Source organism: Borostomias antarcticus (assembly GCF_949987555.1).
Source record: "Borostomias antarcticus genome assembly, contig: scaffold_89, whole genome shotgun sequence".
Lineage (NCBI taxonomy): Eukaryota > Metazoa > Chordata > Actinopteri > Stomiiformes > Stomiidae > Borostomias > Borostomias antarcticus.
Window position 1 is genome coordinate 2,194 of NW_028175833.1, and position 22,807 is coordinate 25,000.

Sequence of the window (22,807 nt, forward strand, 5' to 3'; positions counted from 1 at the left end):
AGCCATGCTAGCCCTCAGAGCCATGCTAGGTCTCAGAGCCATGCTAGCCCTCAGAGCCATGCTAGCCCTCAGAGCCATGCTAGCCCTCAGAGCCATGCTAGCCCTCAGAGCCATGCTAGGTCTCAGAGCCATGCTAGGCCTCAGAGCCATGCTAGGTCTCAGAGCCATGCTAGGTCTCAGAGCCATGCTAGCCCTCAGAGCCATGCTAGCCCTCAGAGCCATGCTAGGTCTCAGAGCCATGCTAGCCCTCAGAGCCATGCTAGTCCTCAGAGCCATGCTAGGCCTCAGAGCCATGCTAGGTCTCAGAGCCATGCTAGCCCTCAGAGCCATGCTAGCCCTCAGAGCCATGCTATGTCTCAGAGCCATGCTAGCCCTCAGAGCCATGCTAGGTCTCAGAGCCATGCTAGGTCTCAGAGCCATGCTAGGTCTCAGAGCTGGTCTGGGCCATGTATGTATGCTGGGATATTTCATATATAGATAATACATATCCATATACACAGCTCTGTTAGGGCTGACCTCGCTAGAGCTACATGGTACCAACCATTAACCTGGCGGCAGATCCCTGTGTCTGTACTGGGCCTAGCCCTGTGTCTGTACTGGGCCTAGCCCTGTGTCTGTACTGGGCCTAACCCTAACCCACTGCTCTTCAAACGTACAAACAAGTAAAGCAGAAGGAATAAGAAAGTCACAACAAAGAGAAACGAAATGAAGTAATAAAAGGAAGAAAAAACCCCGAAGATCTTTAGACCCTAGAGGGGGAATTTCCATTTGAATTAGCATGGCGATAGAGTTGGAGAGTCTTGCCTGCATGTGAAAGGAAGCAGATTGTTCATGTTCAACTCGGCTGACCGTTATTCAGGAGAAGCGCTGCTAAACGACAGTTAAAGTATGAAGTCACTGATTCACTGAGGAATGCACTCAATACTGAACCTTTCAGAGACAACTAAGCCTAACAGGGCAACCTTCAAATATGGCACAAAATGGACCGCTCTGCATTTGACTAGAAAACATGGCGTGTGGAGAGAGAGAGAGAGAGGAGAGAAAGAGAGAGAGAGAAAGAAAGAGAGAAAGAAAGAAAGAAAGAGAGAGAGAGAGAAAGAGAGAGGGAGAGAAAGAAAGAGGGAGAGAGAGAGAGAACGAAAGAGAGAGGGAGAGAAAGAAAGAGGGAGAGAGAGAGAGGGAGAAAGAGGGCAAAGTGGCTCTGTCCCCGCCCGCGAGGTGCAGACAGGGGGACAGGCTGGGACAGGGACAAGATGACAGGCTGGGACAGGGGGACAGGGGGACAGGCTGGGACAGGGACAGTGGGACAGGATCTGACTCTGGAGACGACATGACCGACTGGAGCTGTCCACAGAGCACAGCGTGTGCGAAGCAGATGTCTGAGACTGGGGGGCGGGGCCAGAGGGGACACCATGCGCCCCTGGGAGGACCAGGAGAGATAAATCAAGTGAGCCTTCGGTAGAGTGGTCTTCTGTATCTCCCTGGTCTCTATGACCAGCGAGTGTACGGTCTGACGGACTATGGAGGCTGTGGGCAGAGACAGGTTGGGGCTCAGGGGCTAGGGGTCGCAGGTCAAGGGTCAGGGTGTACCGTCTAAGGCAGAATCAGCGTTAACTATGGATCTCTGTGATGGAGGTGCAGCAGACGTGTGGGCTGGATACAGAGATGGGTGAAGGGTCAGGGGTCGGGGTGGAACAGCATCAGCAGCAGGTCCGCCGGGTCTCTGAGGGCTGGCGGCGGAGCTTGAAGCCCTTCCCTGCGGCTCCGCCCCCTGCGTCTAGCATGGGGATACGCTGGCCTGCAGGGGACACAAATCAATGTAACACCCTCCCAATGATCACTGGAGCTACGTCCAGGCAATATGTTTTAGTGACCTACATTAAATCCAAATGCAAGAACACCAAAAAGACGGCTGATGAAAACACAAACATACTAATCTCTATAAAAACTTCATTGATGTTGATGGCGTTTTTGGCACTGGTTTCCACAAAGATGGCATGGATGGAGTCGGCGTAGTCTTTGGCATCCTTCTCCAAAACCTCCCTGGGGAGACACAGCACAAAGAACAGTAGACACAGGACATTAACACGTTTAGAAATGAGAGACAGAGAGAGAGAGAGAGAGAGAGAGAGAGAGAGGGAGGGAGAGAAAGAGAGAGAGAGGGAGAGAGAGAGAGAGGGGAATATGAAACAGTGGAGGCAGTTTAGACTCTACCCATTTGCCATGCCTTGATGTGATCACCAGAGACCGATATGTTCACCCCCCCCCCCCCGTACCAGAGAACAGTCTGATATATTCACCCCCCCCCCCCCCAGTACCAGAGAACAGTCCGATATGTTCACCCCCCCCCCCCCAGTACCAGAGTGATTGATCCTGGCTGCTGATCATGTTGCTCTAGGCCTACAGACGGAGGTGAACAAGCAACACCAGATCCTGTTTCTACTACAGCTTCCTGACAGGCTGATGCTGGTTGGTGCTCTCTGCCTCCAGCCTGCCAGGCCAGGAACATCAGCTGGTTCATGTCTCTATCCTGTGGGAACAGCTCCCACAGGGGCAGTCATATTCTGGGTGATGGACTATCAAGCATAGTTCAATGGACTTCACTACATTAGTCAGCATCTATGTCATTGTTCAAGGTCATGTTCTCTCATCTGAAACAAAGGTGAATGGGATGTTATCTTCCGCTGAGTGTGTGTGTGTGTGAGAGTGTGTGTGTTTGAGAGAGAGAGAGAGAGAGAGAGAGAGAGAGAGAGAATGTGTGTGTGTACCTGGCATCAGACAGGTCACATTTGTTCCCAGCGATGGCCACCACCATGTTGGGCGGGCCGTGCTGACGCAGCTCCTTCACCCAGTTCTTCAGCGTCTGGAAAGAGTCCTGAGGAAACACCAAGACATGACAACATGAAGACATGACAACATGAAGACATGACAACATGAAGACATGACAACATGAAGACATGACAACATGAAGACATGACAACATGAAGACATGACAACATGAAGACAATGACAACACCAAGACAATGACAACACCAAGACATGACAACATGAAGACAATGACAACATGAAGACATGACAACATGAAGACATGACAACATGAAGACATGACAACATGAAGACATGACAACATGAAGACAATGACAACATGAAGACAATGACAACATGAAGACATGACAACATGAAGACACGACAACATGAAGACAATGAAAACATGAAGACAATGACAACATGAAGACAATGACAACATGAAGACAATGACAACATGAAGACATGACAACATGAAGACATGACAACATGAAGACAATGACAACATGAAGACATGACAACATGAAGACATGACAACATGAAGACAATGACAACATGAAGACATGACAACATGAAGACATGACAACATGAAGACAATGACAACATGAAGACAATGACAACATGAAGACAATAACAACACCAAGACATGACAACATGAAGACACGACAACATGAAGACAATGAAAACATGAAGACAATGACAACATGAAGACAATGACAACATGAAGACAATGACAACATGAAGACAATAACAACATGAAGACAATGACAACATGAAGACATGACAACATGAAGACAATAACAACATGAAGACAATGACAACATGAAGACAATAACAACATGAAGACAATAACAACATGAAGACAATGACAACATGAAGACAATGACAACATGAAGACATGACAACATGAAGACATGACAACATGAAGACACTGAGTGCGTTTACATGCACTCAATAAACCTTTCTTAAACGGAATATTGACAATATTCCGTGTGCGCACGTCCATGTAAACATCAATAAACCGTTTGAATAAGCGGAATATGGGCATATTCCGAATATTAAAAAACCAAATAAGACCCCTGGGGCCTCATTTATCAAAGAGCGTGTAAATTCTGGTGTAAAAGAGGGCGTACGACGAAAACGCGGAAAATGCACAATGTAGCGTACGACGAGAATATTTACACGCTTTTCGGATCTATCAAAAAAGTCGTATGCCCTTTTCTGCACGAGAAATCCGAGACGGGCGGAGAATAGAGTGTACGCGCACGCGCCCCGTGTTCCGCCCTCTCCACGCCCAAATCCAACCATATATGGTCAAAACTATGACAGCGTGTCGGGGATACCCCGGAAGGAACCGACATAGCGTGGAGCATTAGGACAGACAAACGCGGAAAGAAGAGAAACTTTTCGGAGACGGAGGTGCATGTGCTTGTTGGTGAGGTCCACGCGAGGAAAGAAAATCATCTTCGGAAGGTAAGCTATTTGTACGAGCCTACATTTGTCTGATTGCTCCTAGTTTAGGTAGCCTACTGTATGTTCGTGCATCCTGTATGTGGCGTAGGCTACACGGACATGCTGTATTATGTGTGAGGAAAGCAAACATTCCACACATTCTGTGGTAGGCTATGATTGATTTAGGACCAAAAACAGGGAACGATAACACAGATGACCACTTCATAATGTTAGACCACATGAAACATTTTCCCCTCTGGGAAATGTAGACTCTCATCTAAATCACCCGGTAAATCACACTTAAGCATTTATTTGGCTGCCAACAGAAAAACATATCAATTGAATATGGCTACACAATGAAATGTTTAATGCATAATCAAGTTAACAGACAAACTCAAAGAAAATGACTGAAATTGTTTCTCCAGACTCTGACGTGGGGTGGGACTCAGAGGAGGGGGAGTCTGCAGTGGTCCTTGACCTGACGGTCGTGCCCCCGCCGGTTGCAGCCTCTACATCCAGCGCCACGACCTCCAGTGCCTCCACCTCCAGCGCACCGGCCTCCACCTCCAGTGCCATCTCCAGCGCCTCCGTCTCCGTCTCCACCGCCCACGCCTCCACCTCCGGCTGCCAGCGTCCCTGCCTCAAGGTTCCCTGAGGGCTGGGCTTCCTATCAGATGCTGTGCTGGAGGCTCATGACCCTAGAGGCCCAGAGGGAAATGGCAGAAGGGATTGGGGCAGTTGTGGGGCAGTTGTGCAGCAGTTGGTGGAGGTCACCACACTACACCACCAGAGCCAACAGGACATCCTCACTGCACTTCATTCCCTCACACATGCTGTCACGGACCTCACACTGTCACTCACTACCACACTCACGGACCTCACACAGTCACTCACTACCACACTCAAGGACCTCACACAGTCACTCACTACCACACTCACGGACCTCACACATTCACTGACAAACGCACTCACACACCTCACACAGTCACCCACCAACAGACAATAAAATGGTAGATATGTGAACCTTACTTGTTTGTGTCTTCATAGCTGGCGCATGACCTCAGTGTGGGCCCTTTGGCCCCGCTGGTAAACCTCATGACGGGGAGGGGGCTGAGGGCTTGGGTCCTCATTTTGTGGTGGGGTCTTGACTGGTTCTCATTCTTATCAGCTTTGAATATACATCTTGGCAAACATAACAGAATGATGTACAAGGAGGGGACAGATACCTAGTGAAAGTACTATTGGTTGCTAGTAAAAAGACAATAATGAGGGCTTGGTATAAGGTGGAACCCCCAACCAAGGAGCAGTGGTGGGTGTTGTGGAGGAGATTTATGAGATTTATTTATGCATTGAGGATGCAGGAAGGAAAGTTTGAAGGGAGATGGGAAAAATGGATGGATTATAGAAGGAAGTGTGATGATACCACTAGTATTAAAATAGTCATATTTGAGTAAGAAAAAAAAGCTGCATGGATGGAAGTACCCATTAGCTGTTATTGTAAGTTTTTATGTTTTATGGTATTGTCGTTGTATGGATGGAAAATGCTAATAAAGATTAAAGTAAAAAAGACAAAGAATATGTATCTTGGCTATGCACACACCAAGCCAGCCGTCACGCGCAGCGCCTGCCTCCAGTCTAGCCCTACCCTGCTGTGCGCCAGGATGAATGAGTCATGCGTGGAGCCAGGCCACCGTGCCACTACACTTGTGATGAGCATGTCGGCGTCACATATGATTTGGGTATTTATAGTGTGCACATTTTTGCGATTCACATAGACGTATTCATTCACTGATGGTGCCCTTATGAATATGTGGGTGCAGTCGCCATCGCCGTCACCTCTTTGGAGTTCTATCGGCCAGTAGGCCGAGTAGCGCCGGATTCATTTAGGCTCGCATTACGCACAGGAGGACTGTCATTTATATGCTTACCAAACAGCAAACAGGTCCACATGATCACATATTAATGACAATCTAATTGGTCAATTATTGCCGTTTGATGGAGTGCCTGCATTAGGTGTGTGACATATAGCGCGGAAGGGTTTGGGACAGCGCATAGGTACAGTTTGGGGAACAAATCCATATCGAACCATGAATGAGCCGGTTAGAGGACACGTCTAATCTTGCATTGCGATATATGTTTGTGCTGAATTGGCCTATTAGCCTACATGATTGTGCGTTCATGAACTGTCGCTCTTATTCTCTCCGTCAAACATAGTAATTCACCGACGCACCACCTGCGTCGCCAGTTCCCCCTGTGTTCAAGAAGGGCGTAGAACACCGTGTAAATCGGTACGCCAACTGGAGAGGTGTCCTACAAAAGCGCGGAGAAAGGCGACTAAATTTTCGCCCTTACGGCTTGATAAATCGCAATGTGGGGGGGGCAAATGGCGTACGCCTGAACTCGCGAAAAAGACCGTGTAAAAGAAGGCGTACCTCAATGATAAATGAGGCCCCTGGTTTATTCCTTTTCCAAACCGAATATTGGGTCATGTATACTGTATGCTTATCGGTTTATTCCCACCAAAACGAACATGAATTTGTACTCTGCGTATGTTTTATTCGCAAGGAATCTTGGTTCTGTAGATTGCTGAACTAACGTTAGCCATTCTCAAAATGCAATACAACACAAATCTATAGTATATTTCATAGGTAGGCCTACAGTTTATTTTATTCTGCAAAATCAATTCTGTAATCATGTCTAAACAAACTAGTTTTGTACTGACAAATGTAATTTTGCACACGCACAAGCACACTACACAAATCTATAGTGTATTTTATTATTATTTCTATTTATTGCTGCTGTTTTGATTGTATTTCTGCTTGTTATGTTGTCTCCTGTTCTGTGATTGTATTTATGTATTTCCCACCAATCCTGGCTGCGAATCTTCATCCAAAGGGCCCGGGGGGCTCTGGTGTGAACGAGTGGCATGAAAGAGAGCCACAGCACCGGAGTTTAACATTTCCTCTTGTTTTTTCCTTTCAGTAAGGAAGTGAATGAGGAGGAGTGTGAAGTGGTGTTGCTGGATGAGAGCAGCACTATAGCGCACCACAAACATGTTGCTATCCTTTCCATTCTCTGCTGTCTGGGGAGATAAACAGGCTAAACAGGAAGAAGAAAAGCGCCGGGAAACTTTCATTGCGATGACGTTCCTCGTGCGTCGCTGATTTAATTCGGAATATAGCGAATGATTACAATTACCATGTATACAGGAATATTCCTTTTTGCTTGCGCATGTAAACTCCTTATTCCTAATGTTTCAATAACCGGAATATGGACAATAAACCAAATATTGAGTGCATGTAAACATAGTCAATGACAACATGAAGACAATGACAACATGAAGACAATGACACCGACGACAATGACAACATGAAGACAATGACAACATGAAGACAATGACAACATGAAGACAATGACAACATGAAGAGATGACAACATGAAGAGATGACAACATAGTCAATGACAACATGAAGACAATGACAACATGAAGACAATGACACCGAAGACAATGACAACATGAAGACAATGACAACATGAAGACAATGACAACATGAAGACAATGACAACATGATCTGAATCCTGTCGGAAAAACGTCATCATGTGATTGAATGAACTGTAGTTAGCGTGTAGGCTACTGGATGAATGGGAAAAGGACTAAGAGAGGATGATGTCTTGTAATAAAAACTGTACCTCTTTAGTGATGTCATAAACAATGATGGCCGCCGCTGAGCCTCTGTAGTACATCGGAGCCAGAGCACGGAACTATGGGAACAGAGAGAGAGAGAGAGGGAGGGAGAGAGAGAGAGAGAGGGAGGGAGAGAAAGAGAGAGAGGGAGGGAGAAAGAGAAGCCAACAAAGAATTTGAAAACAAGCCAAATATTGACAACCTCCCATATCTGTAAGGTGAAACACCGCAGTGTGCAATCACAGCAGCAATGTCTGACCTGAGAAGAGCTCCCAGCACAAACCCCCCTGAGAAGAGCCCCCAGCACAAACCCCACTGAGAAGAGCCCCCAGCACAAACCCCACTGAGAAGAGCCCCCAGCACAAACCCCCCTGAGAAGAGCCCCCAGCACAAACCCCCCTGAGAAGAGCTCCCAGCACAAACCCCCCTGAGAAGAGCCCCCAGCACAAACCCCCCTGAGAAGAGCTCCCAGCACAAACCCCACTGAGAAGAGCTCCCAGCACAAACCCCCCTGAGAAGAGCCCCCAGCACAAACCCCCCTGAGAAGAGCCCCCAGCACAAACCCCCCTGAGAAGAGCCCCCAGCACAAACCCCACTGAGAAGAGCCCCCAGCACAAACCCCCCTGAGAAGAGCCCCCAGCACAAACCCCCCTGAGAAGAGCCCCCAGCACAAACCCCCCTGAGAAGAGCTCCCAGCACAAACCCCACTGAGAAGAGCTCCCAGCACAAACCCCCCTGAGAAGAGCTCCCAGCACAAACCCCCCTGAGAAGAGCCCCCAGCACAAACCCCCCTGAGAAGAGCCCCCAGCACAAACCCCACTGTAATACCACAATAATATTGATCTTTTTACTTAGCACTATTTGCACATTGTACATAGATTTTTAAGTACCTTTATTATCTTTTTGTTATCCACTTATCTTTAGCCTTGCCCTTTGTACTATTTTTTCACTAACTTTGGCAATGTTAACATATGTTTCTCATGTCAATAAAGCCATTTGAATTGGACCGAGAGAGAGAGAGAGAGAGAGAGAGAGAGAGAGAAGATGAAAGCATGGTGACTAATGTCCTGTAGAGATTCTCCAGAGCCAGAGTGTGTCTGGTGAGGCGAGAGGAGGGGAGAGGAGGGGAGAGGGTGGGGGTCCAGCGAGGGGAGAGGGTGGGGGTCCAGCGAGGGGAGGGGAGAGGAGGGGGGGTCCAGCGAGGGGAGAGGAGAGGGTGGGGGTCCAGCGAGGGGAGAGGAGAGGGTGGGGTCCAGCGAGGGGAGAGGAGAGGGTGGGGGTCCAGCGAGGGGAGAGGAGAGGGTGGGGGTCCAGCGAGGGGAGAGGAGAGGGTGGGGGTCCAGCGAGGGGAGAGGAGAGGGTGGGGGTCCAGCGAGGGGAGAGGAGAGGGTGGGGGTCCAGCGAGGGGAGAGGAGAGGAGAGGGTGGGGGTCCAGCGAGGGGAGAGGAGGGGAGAGGGTGGGGGTCCAGCGAGGGGAGAGGAGGGGAGAGGGTGGGGGTCCAGCGAGGGGAGAGGAGGGGAGAGGGGGGGTCCAGCGAGGGGAGAGGGTGGGGGTCCAGCGAGGGGAGAGGAGGGGAGAGGGTGGGGGTCCAGCGAGGGGAGAGGGGGGGTCCAGCGAGGGGAGAGGAGGGGAGAGGGTGGGGGTCCAGCGAGGGGAGAGGAGGGGAGAGGGTGGGGGTCCAGCGAGGGGAGAGGGTGGGGGTCCAGCGAGGGAAGAGGAGGGGAGAGAGCTTTCCCTCTGGATGAGCAGCTGCGCAGATACAGATACTCCAGGGTCAGGGGTCAGTCATATAGATGGACTGTAGTTCTACAAATGTACATCAAGATACCCACACAAGGACATGCCAAGGATTTAAGACTTCATATACTTCAAAAGGAATGTTACTGCCAGTTGTTGGCTCCGCTTCAAAGACCATTTATCTGGATCCTCCAAAATGCCTCATATGTTGACAAGCATGGGAGAATGAAGGTTACAAAAACAGATTTACAACCTCCGGTAACTGTGCTTATCAAAACAGCTTTACAACCAACAATGACTGATCTTATCAAATCAAATCAAACTTTATTTATAGCCTAGACCACTTTATTTATAGCCTAGCCTAGAAGAAGCATAATGCACTTCACATGAAATGGGGGGGTAGATATTGATAGCCTTGAAAGACCATCCTGATTTTTCACATTCTGTTTCTCTCACAAATCAGTATGGATACTCTCCATAGAGATCAGTTTGTGCCAGATCATAAAACAATCTAGCCAATCAGCATTGGTTCTGAGTAATTGGAAATCTAAACAGCTATGCTGGGTTCAGGTGTGATGACAGCGAGGATTGGTTGAAGTTAGCCCGTGATAGACGGTGATATCCAATCCAAAGATGGCTCATCCAATCACCTGCAAAGTATTCTTGAAAGTGCCGGCCCTTTACCAAACCGTTTCCATCGGGGAGTTCCCAGATGGTAATGAGAAGAGAACCATCAGGTGCGCCAGGTTAACATATTGATCCTGAGTCCTGACAATTTTCCAGAGGAAAGCAAAAACAGCACATAAACAGAAATTGATCTTACCAAAAACATTACCCTCACGCACGCAACATGCTCTCATAGCGTTATTAACCAATGGAAACATGATAACCGTATCCCTGGTTGTCTCAGCCATGGCTGATGAAGTCACTTCAGACATGAACTCACAATGGAGCGTATAAGTAAAGCAAAGAAATCACCGTTCTGAGAACCCAGAAGCCCTGGTGCTCCGAGCCCCGGCGCCAGGGGGCTGTGTTCAGGTCAGGAGGCTGGGTTCAGGGGGCTGTGTTCATGGGTCTGTGTTCAGGCCAGGAGGCTGGGTTCAGGAGGCTGTGTTCAGGGGGCTGTGTTCAGGTCAGGAGGCTGTGTTCAGGGGGCTGTGTTCAGGAGGCTGTGTTCAGGAGGCTGTGTTCAGGAGGCTGTGTTCAGGGGGCTGTGTTCAGGTCAGGAGGCTGTGTTCAGGGGGCTGTGTTCAGGAGGCTGTGTTCAGGAGGCTGTGTTCAGGGGGCTGTGTTCAGGGGGCTGTGTTCAGGGGGCTGTGTTCATGGGTCTGTGTTCAGGTCAGGAGGCTGTGTTCAGGAGGCTGTGTTCAGGAGGCTGTGTTCAGGAGGCTGTGTTCAGGAGGCTGTGTTCAGGAGGCCAGGGGGCTGTGTTCAGGAGGCTGTGTTCAGGAGGCTGTGTTCATGGGTCTGTGTTCAGGCCAGGAGGCTGTGTTCAGGAGGCTGTGTTCAGGAGGCTGTGTTCAGGAGGCTGTGTTCAGGAGGCCAGGGGGCTGTGTTCAGGAGGCTGTGTTCAGGGGGCTGTGTTCAGGGGGCTGTGTTCAGGGGGCTGTGTTCAGGGGGCTGTGTTCAGGGGGCTGTGTTCAGGAGGTCAGGAGGCTGTGTTCAGGAGGTCAGGAGGCTGTGTTCAGGGGGCTGTGTTCAGGAGGCTGTGTTCAGGAGGTCAGGAGGCTGTGTTCAGGGGGCTGTGTTCAGGGGGCTGTGTTCAGGGGGCTGTGTTCAGGAGGCTGTGTTCAGGGGGCTGTGTTCAGGGGGCTGTGTTCAGGGGGCTGTGTTCAGGGGGCTGTGTTCAGGAGGCTGTGTTCAGGGGGCTGTGTTCAGGGGGCTGTGTTCAGGAGGCAGAGGGGTAGCGAGCCTCTCTCTCCACCAACAAGCCACACATGTGGGACCCATCAGGGGAAAGATGAGCACAACGTGTCAGAAGCAGTTAGCGTTGTCATATTTATGGAGAACTAGACATCCAGTCAACCCAGAACATCAGAGGGTCCTGCTTAATCAAACCAGTCTGCGCACACTCTCCCGTTGCATCGCTGGACCCAAACAGCTCCGATGGTTCCCAGTTCTTGGTCTCCATACTGGTATAACATTTTCCAAAGCTTATGAGTTCTGGCTTAAAAAATTCCAGCGCAATTAGCGAATGCCTGTTTGTATAAAACTTCAAATCAAACACGTAGGCTATCTGGGCCCGGGCTGTTCACTGGGGGGGAGGGAGGAGTCCAGCTGACCGCAGGTTATTTATACTGCGAACTGATGGAGAGGTCAGGGATGAGAGAGAAGTGTTTCTATGGTGATCTTCCATTTTGAATATTGGACTCAATAATTGTGAACCAATTCTCTACTTCTGGTTTCATCTCCACAATGTGAGCAGAAACTGACTGTGTGGTTGACGTAAAAACCAAGACAGCGCTGGCAACAAGCCACATTCAAACCCTGTCACTGTCTCAGCTACCAGCTTCAACAGAGGAGGGGAAACTCCTGACACGAGGCCAGCTGTCTTCAAGCCATCATTCCTGGAATGTTATCCATGAAATTAATAATAATCAGTGGTGTCACATATGAACTAATGCAATAAATAGCTTGTCTTAAAACAAACAGAGCAAATCCCAAAAAGAAGCAGATTTGGAATGACCCACCCTTTCCCGCCAATTCCATTTTTTGCAACGAATAAACTATCTGGCTTGGAATGACACAGTTACCTCGGGAAAGAACACATTCCACACAGTTCTAGTTATTACTGGCCCTGGTGCACCGAGGGGAATCCAGCTCTGGACGCTTGGCAGCAGGAGCAAGGGGATGCTTGCTGTCTGTCTGCCTGGCTAGCGCTGTGGCTAGCGCTGTAGCTAGCGGCGCTATGCTACGCTACGGCGGTCCTGTGTGGTCCGTCTCCAGCTGTGCCCAGGGAGCGCTCCGCGCCAGCCCACACATCTGGCCACACGGCAGCCCTCACACAACTCCCAGCATGCCCGGCGTGGCCAGATCCATTACTGAAATTATGAACCTGGCAGCCCGTAAAAGGTGCTCCCGTGTGCCAGGGGGGTGAAGAGTCAGAGAGGGGGAGAGAGAGTTGGATTCAGGGTCAGAGAGAGAGAGAGAGAGAGAGAGAGAGAGAGAGAGAGAGAGAGAGAGAGAGAGAGAGAGAGAGAGAGAGAGAGAGAGAGAGGCAGGAGACAAGAGTCAATCACGCTTGTTCTGTGCAGACCGGTCATTAGGGAGGTTCTGGCGGTTCTGATCCGGACGGTGGTCTTAACAGCATGGTTCTGGTTCTGGTGACCCCTACTGGTCCCATGGTGGTGGTCTTAACAGCATGGTTCTGGTTCTGGTGACCCCTACTGGTCCCATGGTGGTGGTCTTAACAGCATGGTTCTGGTTCTGGTGACCCCTACTGGTCCCATGGTGGTGGGGGAATCACTTCCAAAACTCCCTCTCTCAGCTCACACTGACACAGGTTCTGATTGGCCAAACCTCTCCAGGAGCTGAACAACACCCAATGAGAGGTTTCAAAATACCACATCAGCTAAATATGAAAACAACAGCAGTTCACCGCCAGAACACTGCTGCATTCTCCCTCCCAGCTGTGAGCCACTGGGTAGACTAGGAGAGAGAGAGGGGGGCGTGCGAGGCAGGGAGCCGCAGAGACAGTAGAACGCAGTGGGAATACAGCCAAAGACAGAGAGATGAGCACAGACAAGAGAAGAGAGAGGAAGAGACAGACAGACAGACAGGAAGCAGAGAAAGAGAGAGGTAAGGAGGAAGAGGAAGCAGAGAGAGGGAGAGAGAGAGTAATAAAGAGGAAGTTGGAGAGAAAAGGAGAGCGGGGAGGGAGGAGGAGAGAAGGGAGGAGGAGTTGGCAGAGAATCACACAGGGGCAGGCTGGGGACAGCTCCGGTTTTAACCAGCGGTCTGATTTGAAACACCAGCTCACTGAGGTCCTCTCTCTCAAGGCCCGGCCCGGGCCGGCCCGCCCCCATGGCACCGAGAACACAAGACAAACAGAGATTCATCTCAGATCACCCGGTGGACAAAAGGGGGAGCAGAGTTCTGTACCATCAGGAGATGGTGGAGGAAAGGGTAGGATCAGGACAGAACAGCTGAGCCAGACTATCAGAGACCGTCCCCTCAGGAGACCGTCCCCTCTACCACAGACTATCAGAGACCGTCCCCTCAGGAGACCGTCCCCTCTACCACAGACTATCAGAGACCGTCCCCTCAGGAGACCGTCCCCTCTACCACAGACTATCAGAGACCGTCCCCTCAGGAGACCGTCCCCTCTACCACAGACTATCAGGAGACAGCCCCCTCTACCACAGACTATCAGGAGACTGTCCCCTCTACCACAGACTATCAGGAGCGTCCCCTCAGGAGACCGTCCCCTCTACCACAGACTATCAGGAGACCGTCCCCTCAGGAGTCTGTCCCCTCTACCACAGACTATCAGGAGACCGTCCCCTCAGGAGACTGTCTCTCTACCGCAGAGAATGTGTTTCCCTGTAGTGCTTCATGTTTCATGTCTCATATGCTAAATATGTCTCTGAAGATCTACTGCACTTCTCATATCCTGTTTCATTTGAGTGAGCATTCCGGCCCCCTGGCTGTACAGCATCACATCACACTCAAGCTCAGGAGGTGCTCAGGTTCCAGGTGGCGGCACGGCCCACCGTGTTATGACTGCTGACAGACTGCTCCTCTGACAGACTGCTCCTCTGACAGACTGCTCCTCTGACAGACTGCTCCTCTGACAGACTGCTCCTCTGACAGACTGCTCCTCTGACAGGCCTGATAGAGGTGTGGAGCACTGAATACATGCTTTGGGTTATTAGCCCAAGTGCTGCACTCCTTTGAAGCAATACAACAAACTGTGTGTGTGTTTGTGTGTGTGTGTGTGTGTGTGTGTGTGTGTGTGTGTGTGTGTGTGTGTGTGTGCGTGCATGCATGCATGCGTGTGAGTGCGTCTGGTTGAGTGTGTGTGTGAGTGAGAGAGAGAGAGAGAGAGAGAGAGAGAGAGAGAGAGAGAGAGAGAGAGAGAGAAGAGAGAAAGAGAGAGATAGTGAGGAAGAGAGAGTTCTTTAATCATGACTGGTGTATCTATGTCCTCTTCTAGTCTAAACAGGCTGATGTTCAGAATTCAGACCATGACCAGCCAGTCAGCTGCAGCCTCAGAGCAGTGACTGCAGCAGCGTGAGGAGGGTGTTCTTAGTGGGCCACAGAGCTCTGGTAATGGAAAGATAAATAGCGCCCTCTATCAGAAGCAATTAATCACTGCACCCACAGTAAAAGATTTCCCATATCTGTCCATGGACAATGGTAGTCTCTCACTCTGGCCCACTACTTTCAAGGTAGTCTGACTCTACGGATCTATGTTTTGGGGATAAGCCTTGTGATTTGTTTATTAGTAGGTTATATTATTGCCCAATTAGTGGCCCTGATTCATGTGATCGGCCAATCCAGACTACGTGAAACAACAACAACGTAGCAACCGCTCCGCCAAAGATGGCCAATGGTAAATGGATGACACTTATAAACTACACTTATTAAGCACTTTGATCCAAACCCTTTACAATGAAGGCCTCTCATTCACCCATTCACACACACCTGCACACACCAATGTTGGCAGCTGCCATGCAAGGTAGCCTGCTCATTGGGAGCAATTTGGGGTTCAGCCCAAGGACACTTCGACATGTTGTCAGGAGGAGCCGGGATTTGAACCGCCAACCCTACATTGGACAACTCGCTCTATCTCCTGAGCTACAGCTGCCCAATTGTGATCTCCGATCCGATCCCCGAAATGTAATGAGCCCAGACAGACTTTTCTCCAGCGCTGGCAAAGCGTAGATGAAGTGTGGAGATTGGTCTGGCCATGCAAGACTACATTCAGGGTAAATGAAGGAGTACTGACCCTCTCCTGTCCAGCTGTGTCCCAGATAAGGAACTTGTGCAGCTCGTTGTGATACTGCACCGTCTTCGTCATGAAGGAAGCCCTGGAGAACATGGACAAAAACATCCACCCCACCGCATCATTACTGCCGTCATCTGGTAAACTATGGTTCTGTTGTTGCTGCAACAGTGAGGAGCCAGAAACCAAGCATTTTACTCCCTTATACTTGTGTGTATGAAGAATCTTGAATCACATGACTCCCCCAGACAGAAACATGGCCACCTCAACTACACATCATATTACCTTGTCTAAACCCCTGCAGTGAAAACCATCCCAATCATCCCTTTCCCTCATCTTCCAAAGTTGTGGGAAACACAAAGGCAGGCGACTGTGATTATTGTCAATCTAGCTGACATGCTTTTGGCGTACTGTACTAAGTACTTACCCAATAGTTGGGTTAATGTTTGGGTCAAAGCTGTCCTCCACAAACCTCCAAACAATGCTTGATTTTCCAACCCCCGTGTCCTGTGGGAATACATAGGAACAGAGCTGGACAGCTGGAATCCACCAGGCATCTCACACAAGACATCATCATCAGAGAGCACACTACACCTGCCTGGGAGGTTTACTCACAATTGGGACATTAGACATCTTCCACCAGTTAGAATTCATCCAAAAAGTGTGTACATTATCTGAGGCTATAGTGTCTAGATGAGGGAGAGGATGCCTCCTATAAACCTGGCAATGGTTTCATTTTAGACTCATCAAGATTTTAGATTTAAGACTTTAGCCTCTTTTTCAGGATTTACATCTCTTGATACTAAGGGGAGAATGACAGCTACAACTTGTTAACTTGATTAGCTAGCTCTAGCTAGCTAGGCCACCTGACAGCTGTCAGACACCAACAAAGACAGATGAACGGTGTGGATACTCAATGCTGTCTCTTACCCCAAGAAGACAAACCTTCAGCTCTCTGAGCGCCATGTCGATCTCCAAATTAACAGAAGATTTATGAACATAACCACTTGACAGATTGCTGCTAGCTCGCTGGCTAATATTCTTGAATAATCACTTTAGAAAATAACTCCTCTGTAAATAAAACAAACTATGTAGAAGACCTTGCTGAGCTTGATTGTAAGACGTGCTTGTTAACCTCTAAACCTAACCATTCACGCAGGGCTGGTATATTCAGGTTTCTGCTCCGCCGCCATCTTGCATTACGGGTGAGAGTGTCACGTGACAGTGTTGGTCTGGTCCTTTTTTGGTAGAAATATAAAAAGCTGCCAAGCAGCATTTGTGTTTATTTCACCAATTTAGTATTGAACATTGCGTAGAATCTCTCGAAAATATAGTGAACCGGATGAATAGGGTTGTAAACGACCAGGAAGTGATTCAGGAAGTGGTTTGCCCATGTTAGGACCGCGGAGGGACATCTCACAGGCAGCCGAGCAGATCAAGATGGCAGGTATGGAAATAACCTTTATTCAAAACTTTAATAACATAGTGTTTGTCACAAAGTGGTTTCCATGCCTTTTCCGTCTTGTTTCCTCGCCAGAACCCCCCAGTGTTTGAGAAACCCGGGTTCCTCCTGTAGGCCTCTTCCATGTCCTGTCAGCCCAGCTCTCTGCTTGCTTTAGGCTCAGTCAATATCCATGATCCACACTGGGACTAGTTATGGGGATAAAGCTGTTTGAGTATTGGTTATCAACGTTGACCATTTATATGATAAGCTACAAGACACATCGGCTTGGCTGACCTTAGTTTCAGCTCAGCCTGGCCAGGCTAGCCTGCTAGCTCAGGAAGCTAACCTTAGTTAATCCAGCTCAAAACCATAACAGAGCATTATGCAGCTTGATAACCAGTTTGCCGGCTGATGCACTGACAATTTCATGACTGCACCAAGTGAGTCATTCCTCCAAGGAGAATGTTGTTGTCATGTGTGTGTGTGTGTTTTTATTACAGGTTGGGACATTTTGGTACAAATAACGTTAACGTTAGCCTAGCTAGCTGGCTAGGTACAGGCAGCTTTCACATTGTAAACATTGGCATGTAGGCATTGCCCACTATGTGGCCCTAACATTGAGAATACTCTCTCTCTCTCTCTCTCTCTCTCTCTCTCTCTCTCTCTCTTTTCTCTCCTCTCTCTCTCTCTCTCTCTCTCTCTCTCTCTCCTCTCTCTCTCTCTCTCTCTCTCTCTCTCTCTCTCTCTCTCTCTCTGTACTAGTGTCCTGTCTCCTGCTGACCCCTTATGTCCACCGGTAGCCTGGGGGTGAAATCAGACATTCATTTTAGCCAAGTAGATTGGTGATTGGTAGACTGTAATGATACTAGTACATGTTTGAAACAATGTATCCTAGACATCTTTGGTGGGGGTAGTGGCCTTGTGCAGACTAATCCCAGAGTCTACAGCCATCCTGGAGATAGACTATTGATTAAAACTAATCCCAGATTCTATAGCCATCCTGGAGATAGACTATTGAATACGACTAATACCAGAGTCTATAGCCATCCTGGAGATAGACTATTGAATACGACTAATACCAGAGTCTATAGCCATCCTGGAGATAGACTATTGAATACGACTAATACCAGAGTCTATAGCCATCCTGGTGCTTTGCTAATAAACTGGATTCTGATTCGGAGTCTGAAATCACAGTAGTTCTGAGCAAGCTGCCCCAACCAGATGTCTGCACAAATAGAGCCTTGATAAGTACTACCCACTTATTCAGACACTGCTATCTACTAGGATGCTGACCGGAGCAGCCTGCCCACCTCTCGTGTGATAGTGGTGGGTGCTGGGATAGGAGCCAGCTGACCCTCAGCTCTGCCACGGGAGAGAGTGACAGTATGTTAGCGTACATTTTAGTGACATTGTTTTCCTTCCCTTCTCTCAGGCCTGTCTTTATATTTTGAAGATGGTCACGACGATTTGGACGACTGTAAGTATTCTCAATCCTCATTCCTCACACGTGTGTTTTTCACATGTATGATGCCTGTGTGTTTTTCACATGTATGATGCCTGTGTGTGTCACAGTTTGGTTTAGAACGCTTCTTCCTTTTTCAAGTCGTCTCCGGCTGCTGTGACACTGGTGGCCAGTCCCGTTAGCAGCCCATCCTTCTAACATGTAACACGCAGCAGCCCATCCTTCTAACATGTAACACGCAGCAGCCCATCCTTCTAACATGTAACACGCAGCAGCCCATCCTTCTAACATGTAACACGCAGCAGCCCATCCTTCTAACATGTAACATGCAGCAGCCCATCCTTCTAACATGTAACACACATGTCAGAGGATCCTCTCTGGTCCAGACCAGCTGTTATTAGCAGAACAGATCAGCTTCCATCTCCCTGTTTTGTCAATCAGCAGTAATGAAACTACACTCCAGCTCTGAATGCAAGGGCAGGGCATTTAGGCTGCTTACACGCGCGCACACACACACGCGCACACACACACACACACACACACACACACATATTAACATTGTGACTGTCCCTCCCAGTTGGGTTTGATGACTACGGGTCGGAGTGTGATGGGATCCGTATCACAGCGTTCCTGGACGCAGGGCAGGACAACCTGACCCCGCTGGGCAGGCTGGAGAAATACGCCTTCAGTGAGAACGTCTTCAACAGGTAGGACTGACCACCGGGACACACCTGCTGGGGACTAAAATACACACACACACACACACACACACACACACAGGGCTGAAAATGAACACCTGCCACCGGCCAAATGTAGGTAAAATTTCCAATTGGCGATTAGATTTTGGAAGACTATCTGAAAAAAAAATATACTCACCCCTGCACGCACACATTAACGCACAAACACACACACACACACACACACAAACACATTAGGACTGCAGAATCAATCGTGTATTATTAATCATTATCACGATTTTGGCCTGTGAGATATCTTAATCGCAAAAGGCCATGATTAATGATTAATGCATTCTTTTGAGTCGCCCGCTGCAGTTTAACCACAGATAGTCAACAGCTCAGAATAAGACCCAGCAGCCGTGTGCTGTGGTCAGGATTAGGGCGTCATCGTTAGTGCTGCTTCAGCAGGATTCTCTCTCTGTGTTCTGGGAGCTGAGTTGGTGTTAAGGTTAGTGGTGCTAACATTACTGCAGCGTCGTGGCTTGATGAGATTTGTCGCTAGCTTGTTGCTTTTGAGGTGGTTGTTGTCTGAAAAAGGCTAGCTAGCTGTGCTGTATGAGACGGGAGCCCTGTGAGAGAGAAGAAGGACTAGCAGCTGATGGGACCTGCATGGTAAAAGCTCAGGACTGTTGGTCTATGATGCATTTTATATCTGATAACCAATTGAAATGAAACAACTAAGAATGTATTGTATAATAATAATACTGAAATGGCTCTAAATGTTGGGTTGCACAATTCATAAGCCAGAAACCTAGTCAGGTTGTTTATAATGAGGGTAGTTATGAACGATTGTAGCACAAAAATTGGTGTGAGTGGACCTTGAAGCACAGATACTGTCTGTCTGTGCAAACAGTGTTGAACAGTGTTGCAGCACCTCCAATCACTTTGTTCATAATGAAAGTGGCCCCACAGTTAATCACATTTAATAATCACGATTACAATATCAGGCAAGATCATCGCAATTATACATTTTTGTCATAATCGTGCTCGCCTAAAAGAAATGCACGCACGCACACACACACACACACACACACTATCAGATAATACATGGTTGTGATTGCCATCGGTATGCAGGGTGGAACACGAGACGGTGCTGTCTAATGACTGGTGAGGCGGTGCTGTCTAATGACTGGTGAGGCGGTCTGTTCCGTCTGCATTCCGTTGTGTTTTCCACCCGTCTCAGAGCCCCCTGGAACAGCCCCATGGCTCAGACCCCCCTGGAACAGCCCCATGGCTCAGACCCCCCTGGAACAGCCCCATGGCTCAGAGCCCCCTGGAACAGCCCCATGGCTCAGACCCCCCTGGAACAGCCCCATGGCTCAGACCCCCCTGGAACAGCCCCATGGCTCAGACCCCCCTGGAACAGCCCCATGGCTCAGACCCCCCTGGAACAGCCCCATGGCTCAGACCCCCCTGGAACAGCCCCATGGCTCAGGAATGCAACAACCGCCGCGGCTGCTTTTTGCCTTGACTGCATCAGCCTAGCTGAGATCAGGGCAGGGGGCTCGGAAGAGCCAGGTCACTGTGTGCCAAGTCATGAACACACCCTCTCCCTCCAGATTATGTGTGTGTTCAGTGTGTGTGTTCAGTGTGTGTGTTCAGTGTGTGTGTTCAGTGTGTGTTCCGCTGTCTGTTCTGACAGGGAGAGGCAGACAGAGGCTCTATGCTCTGACCGGGCCTCAGAACGTGGCAGTTGGCTCATCCCTCTGCTCGTTGGGCCATGGTCTCTCTCCCTCTGGTACTGCTGAGGAGGGGGCAGGTCTCTCTCCCTCTGGTACTGCTGAGGAGGGGGCAGGTCTCTCTCCCTCTGGTACTGCTGAGGAGGGGGCAGGTCTCTCTCCCTCTGGTACTGCTGAGGAGGGGGCTGGTCTCTCTCCCTCTGGTACTCCTGAGGAGGGGGCAGGTCTCTCTCCCTCTGGTACTGCTGAGGAGGGGGCTGGTCTCTCTCCCTCTGGTACTCCTGAGGAGGGGGCAGGTCTCTCTCCCTCTGGTACTGCTGAGGAGGGGGCTGGTCTCTCTCCCTCTGGTACTCCTGAGGAGGGGGCAGGTCTCTCTCCCTCTGGTGCTCCTGAGGAGGGGGCAGGTCTCTCTCCCTCTGGTACTGCTGAGGAGGGGGCAGGTCTCTCTCCCTCTGGTACTGCTGAGGAGGGGGCTGGTCTCTCTCCCTCTGGTACTGCTGAGGAGGGGGCAGGTCTCTTGTGCATCATGTGTGTGATGCAGGCTGCTGGTGTGATGTGGCAGCGCTGTATTGGCTGGGTCAGAGCCCACGTGCACGGGGGGGGAGCAGGCGGGGCGATTGATTTATGATTTATGTACGAGGCAATCAGTGGGACAGCTCCAAACGACTGAGATCGACCAAACACACCTCAAAACACCTCCGGTACGACTCTGAGATGAATCAAACACACCTGGAAACACCTTCTGGCAGCTCCAGCTGGGCCCCGGGGCAGGTCCAGGTCCTGTGCCGTGGTGGGGGCGTGGCCTGGCGAGTGGGGGCGTGGCCTGGCGGGTGGGGGTGTGGCCGGGGCGGGTGGGGGCGTGGCCGGACAGGCAGGCAGGCTGACTAACCTGGGCTCGTGTGGCGTTGCTTTCTAGGCAGATCGTGGCGCGCGGGCTGCTTGACGTGCTACGCGAGTTCAGTGACAATGAGAATGACTTTATCAGTGTCATGGAGACAGTTGCCAGAATGTCTGAAGACGGAGGTATTGGCTCGTTTCTGTTCTGTTTGTTTAACATTTGCCATTCAATATTCCTGATGTGATTGTTTGTTTGTTGTGAGCGAGGCGGCTCAACGGCTGCCTGGCTCAGCAGAGACATTGGAATCAAATTGAGAGAATTTCAAACTTGATTCCAGCCCTGTTGTGAACTAATAGTTTTCGTTAACCCTTTCTCTAATTCTAAACACTTACAGAAGGCTTGTGTGTGTGTGTGTGTGTATGCGTGTGTGTGTACGGTGTGTGTGTGTGTCTGTGTGTGTGCGCGTGCGTGTGTGTGCGGTGTGTGTGTCTGTGTGTGTGTGTGCGGTGTGTGTGTGCGTGTGCGGTGTGTGTGTGTGTGTGTGTGTGCGTGTGTGTGCGGTGTGTGTGTGCGTGTGCGGTGTGTGTGTGTCTGTGTCTGTGTGTGTGCGGTGTGTGTGTGCGTCCTCAGAGCCCACGGTGCGAGCGGAGCTCATGGAGCAGGTCCCCAACATCGCCATGTTCCTCCATGAGAGCCGGCCCAACTTCCCCGCTGCCTTCTCCAGATACCTGGTCCCCATCGTGGTGCGCTACCTCACTGACCCCAACAACCAGGCAGGTACCCGGGGGGCTACCTCACTGACCCCAACAACCAGGCAGGTACCCGGGGGGGCTACCTCACTGACCCCAACAACCAGGCAGGTACCAGGGGGGCTACCTCACTGACCCCAACAACCAGGCAGGTACCCGGGGGGGCTACCTCACTGACCCCAACAACCAGGCAGGTACCGGGGGGGCTACCTCACTGACCCCAACAACCAGGCAGGTACCGGGGGGGCTACCTCACTGACCCCAACAACCA

At 50.0% G+C, this 22,807-nt stretch overlaps 2 protein-coding genes across 2 annotated transcripts in view; one reads left to right on the forward strand and one right to left on the reverse strand.

The window, feature by feature from the left end:
• Positions 1 to 331: 331 nt before the first annotated feature.
• Positions 332 to 16,813, reverse strand: rab22a (RAB22A, member RAS oncogene family). The gene is made up of 7 exons (XM_084463037.1): positions 16,558 to 16,813; positions 16,055 to 16,134; positions 15,631 to 15,712; positions 7,948 to 8,019; positions 2,769 to 2,875; positions 1,934 to 2,043; positions 332 to 1,798 (listed from the first exon to the last, which is right to left on the reverse strand). Exons 1-7 carry the CDS (start codon positions 16,591 to 16,593, stop codon positions 1,701 to 1,703), a joined length of 585 nt encoding a protein of 194 aa, XP_084319163.1. The 5' UTR covers positions 16,594 to 16,813; the 3' UTR covers positions 332 to 1,700.
• Positions 16,814 to 17,041: 228 nt separating this feature from the next.
• Positions 17,042 to 22,807, forward strand: part of ppp4r1l (protein phosphatase 4, regulatory subunit 1-like) — a 51,336-nt gene continuing 45,570 nt past the window's right edge. The window contains exons 1-5 of the mRNA XM_084463044.1: positions 17,042 to 17,074; positions 18,504 to 18,548; positions 19,111 to 19,240; positions 21,866 to 21,972; positions 22,418 to 22,560. Coding sequence (XP_084319170.1) covers positions 17,068 to 17,074; positions 18,504 to 18,548; positions 19,111 to 19,240; positions 21,866 to 21,972; positions 22,418 to 22,560 — 432 coding nt within the window. The 5' untranslated portion in view covers positions 17,042 to 17,067. The remainder of the gene's footprint in view (positions 17,075 to 18,503; positions 18,549 to 19,110; positions 19,241 to 21,865; positions 21,973 to 22,417; positions 22,561 to 22,807) is intronic.

What these genes read in the sequence shown, in the direction of transcription:
- rab22a (XM_084463037.1), bottom strand. Translation starts at nt 16,593, where the DNA reads ATGGCGCTCAGAGAGCTGAAGGTTTGTCTTCTTGGG. An exon ending in TGTGACCTGTCTGATGCCAG is followed by an intron (nt 2,044 to 2,768) that starts GTACACACACAC and finishes GTGTCTCCCCAG; the next exon opens with GGAGGTTTTGGAGAAGGATG. An exon ending in TGAAGTTTTTATAGAGATTA is followed by an intron (nt 1,799 to 1,933) that starts GTATGTTTGTGT and finishes TGTCCCCTGCAG; the next exon opens with GCCAGCGTATCCCCATGCTA.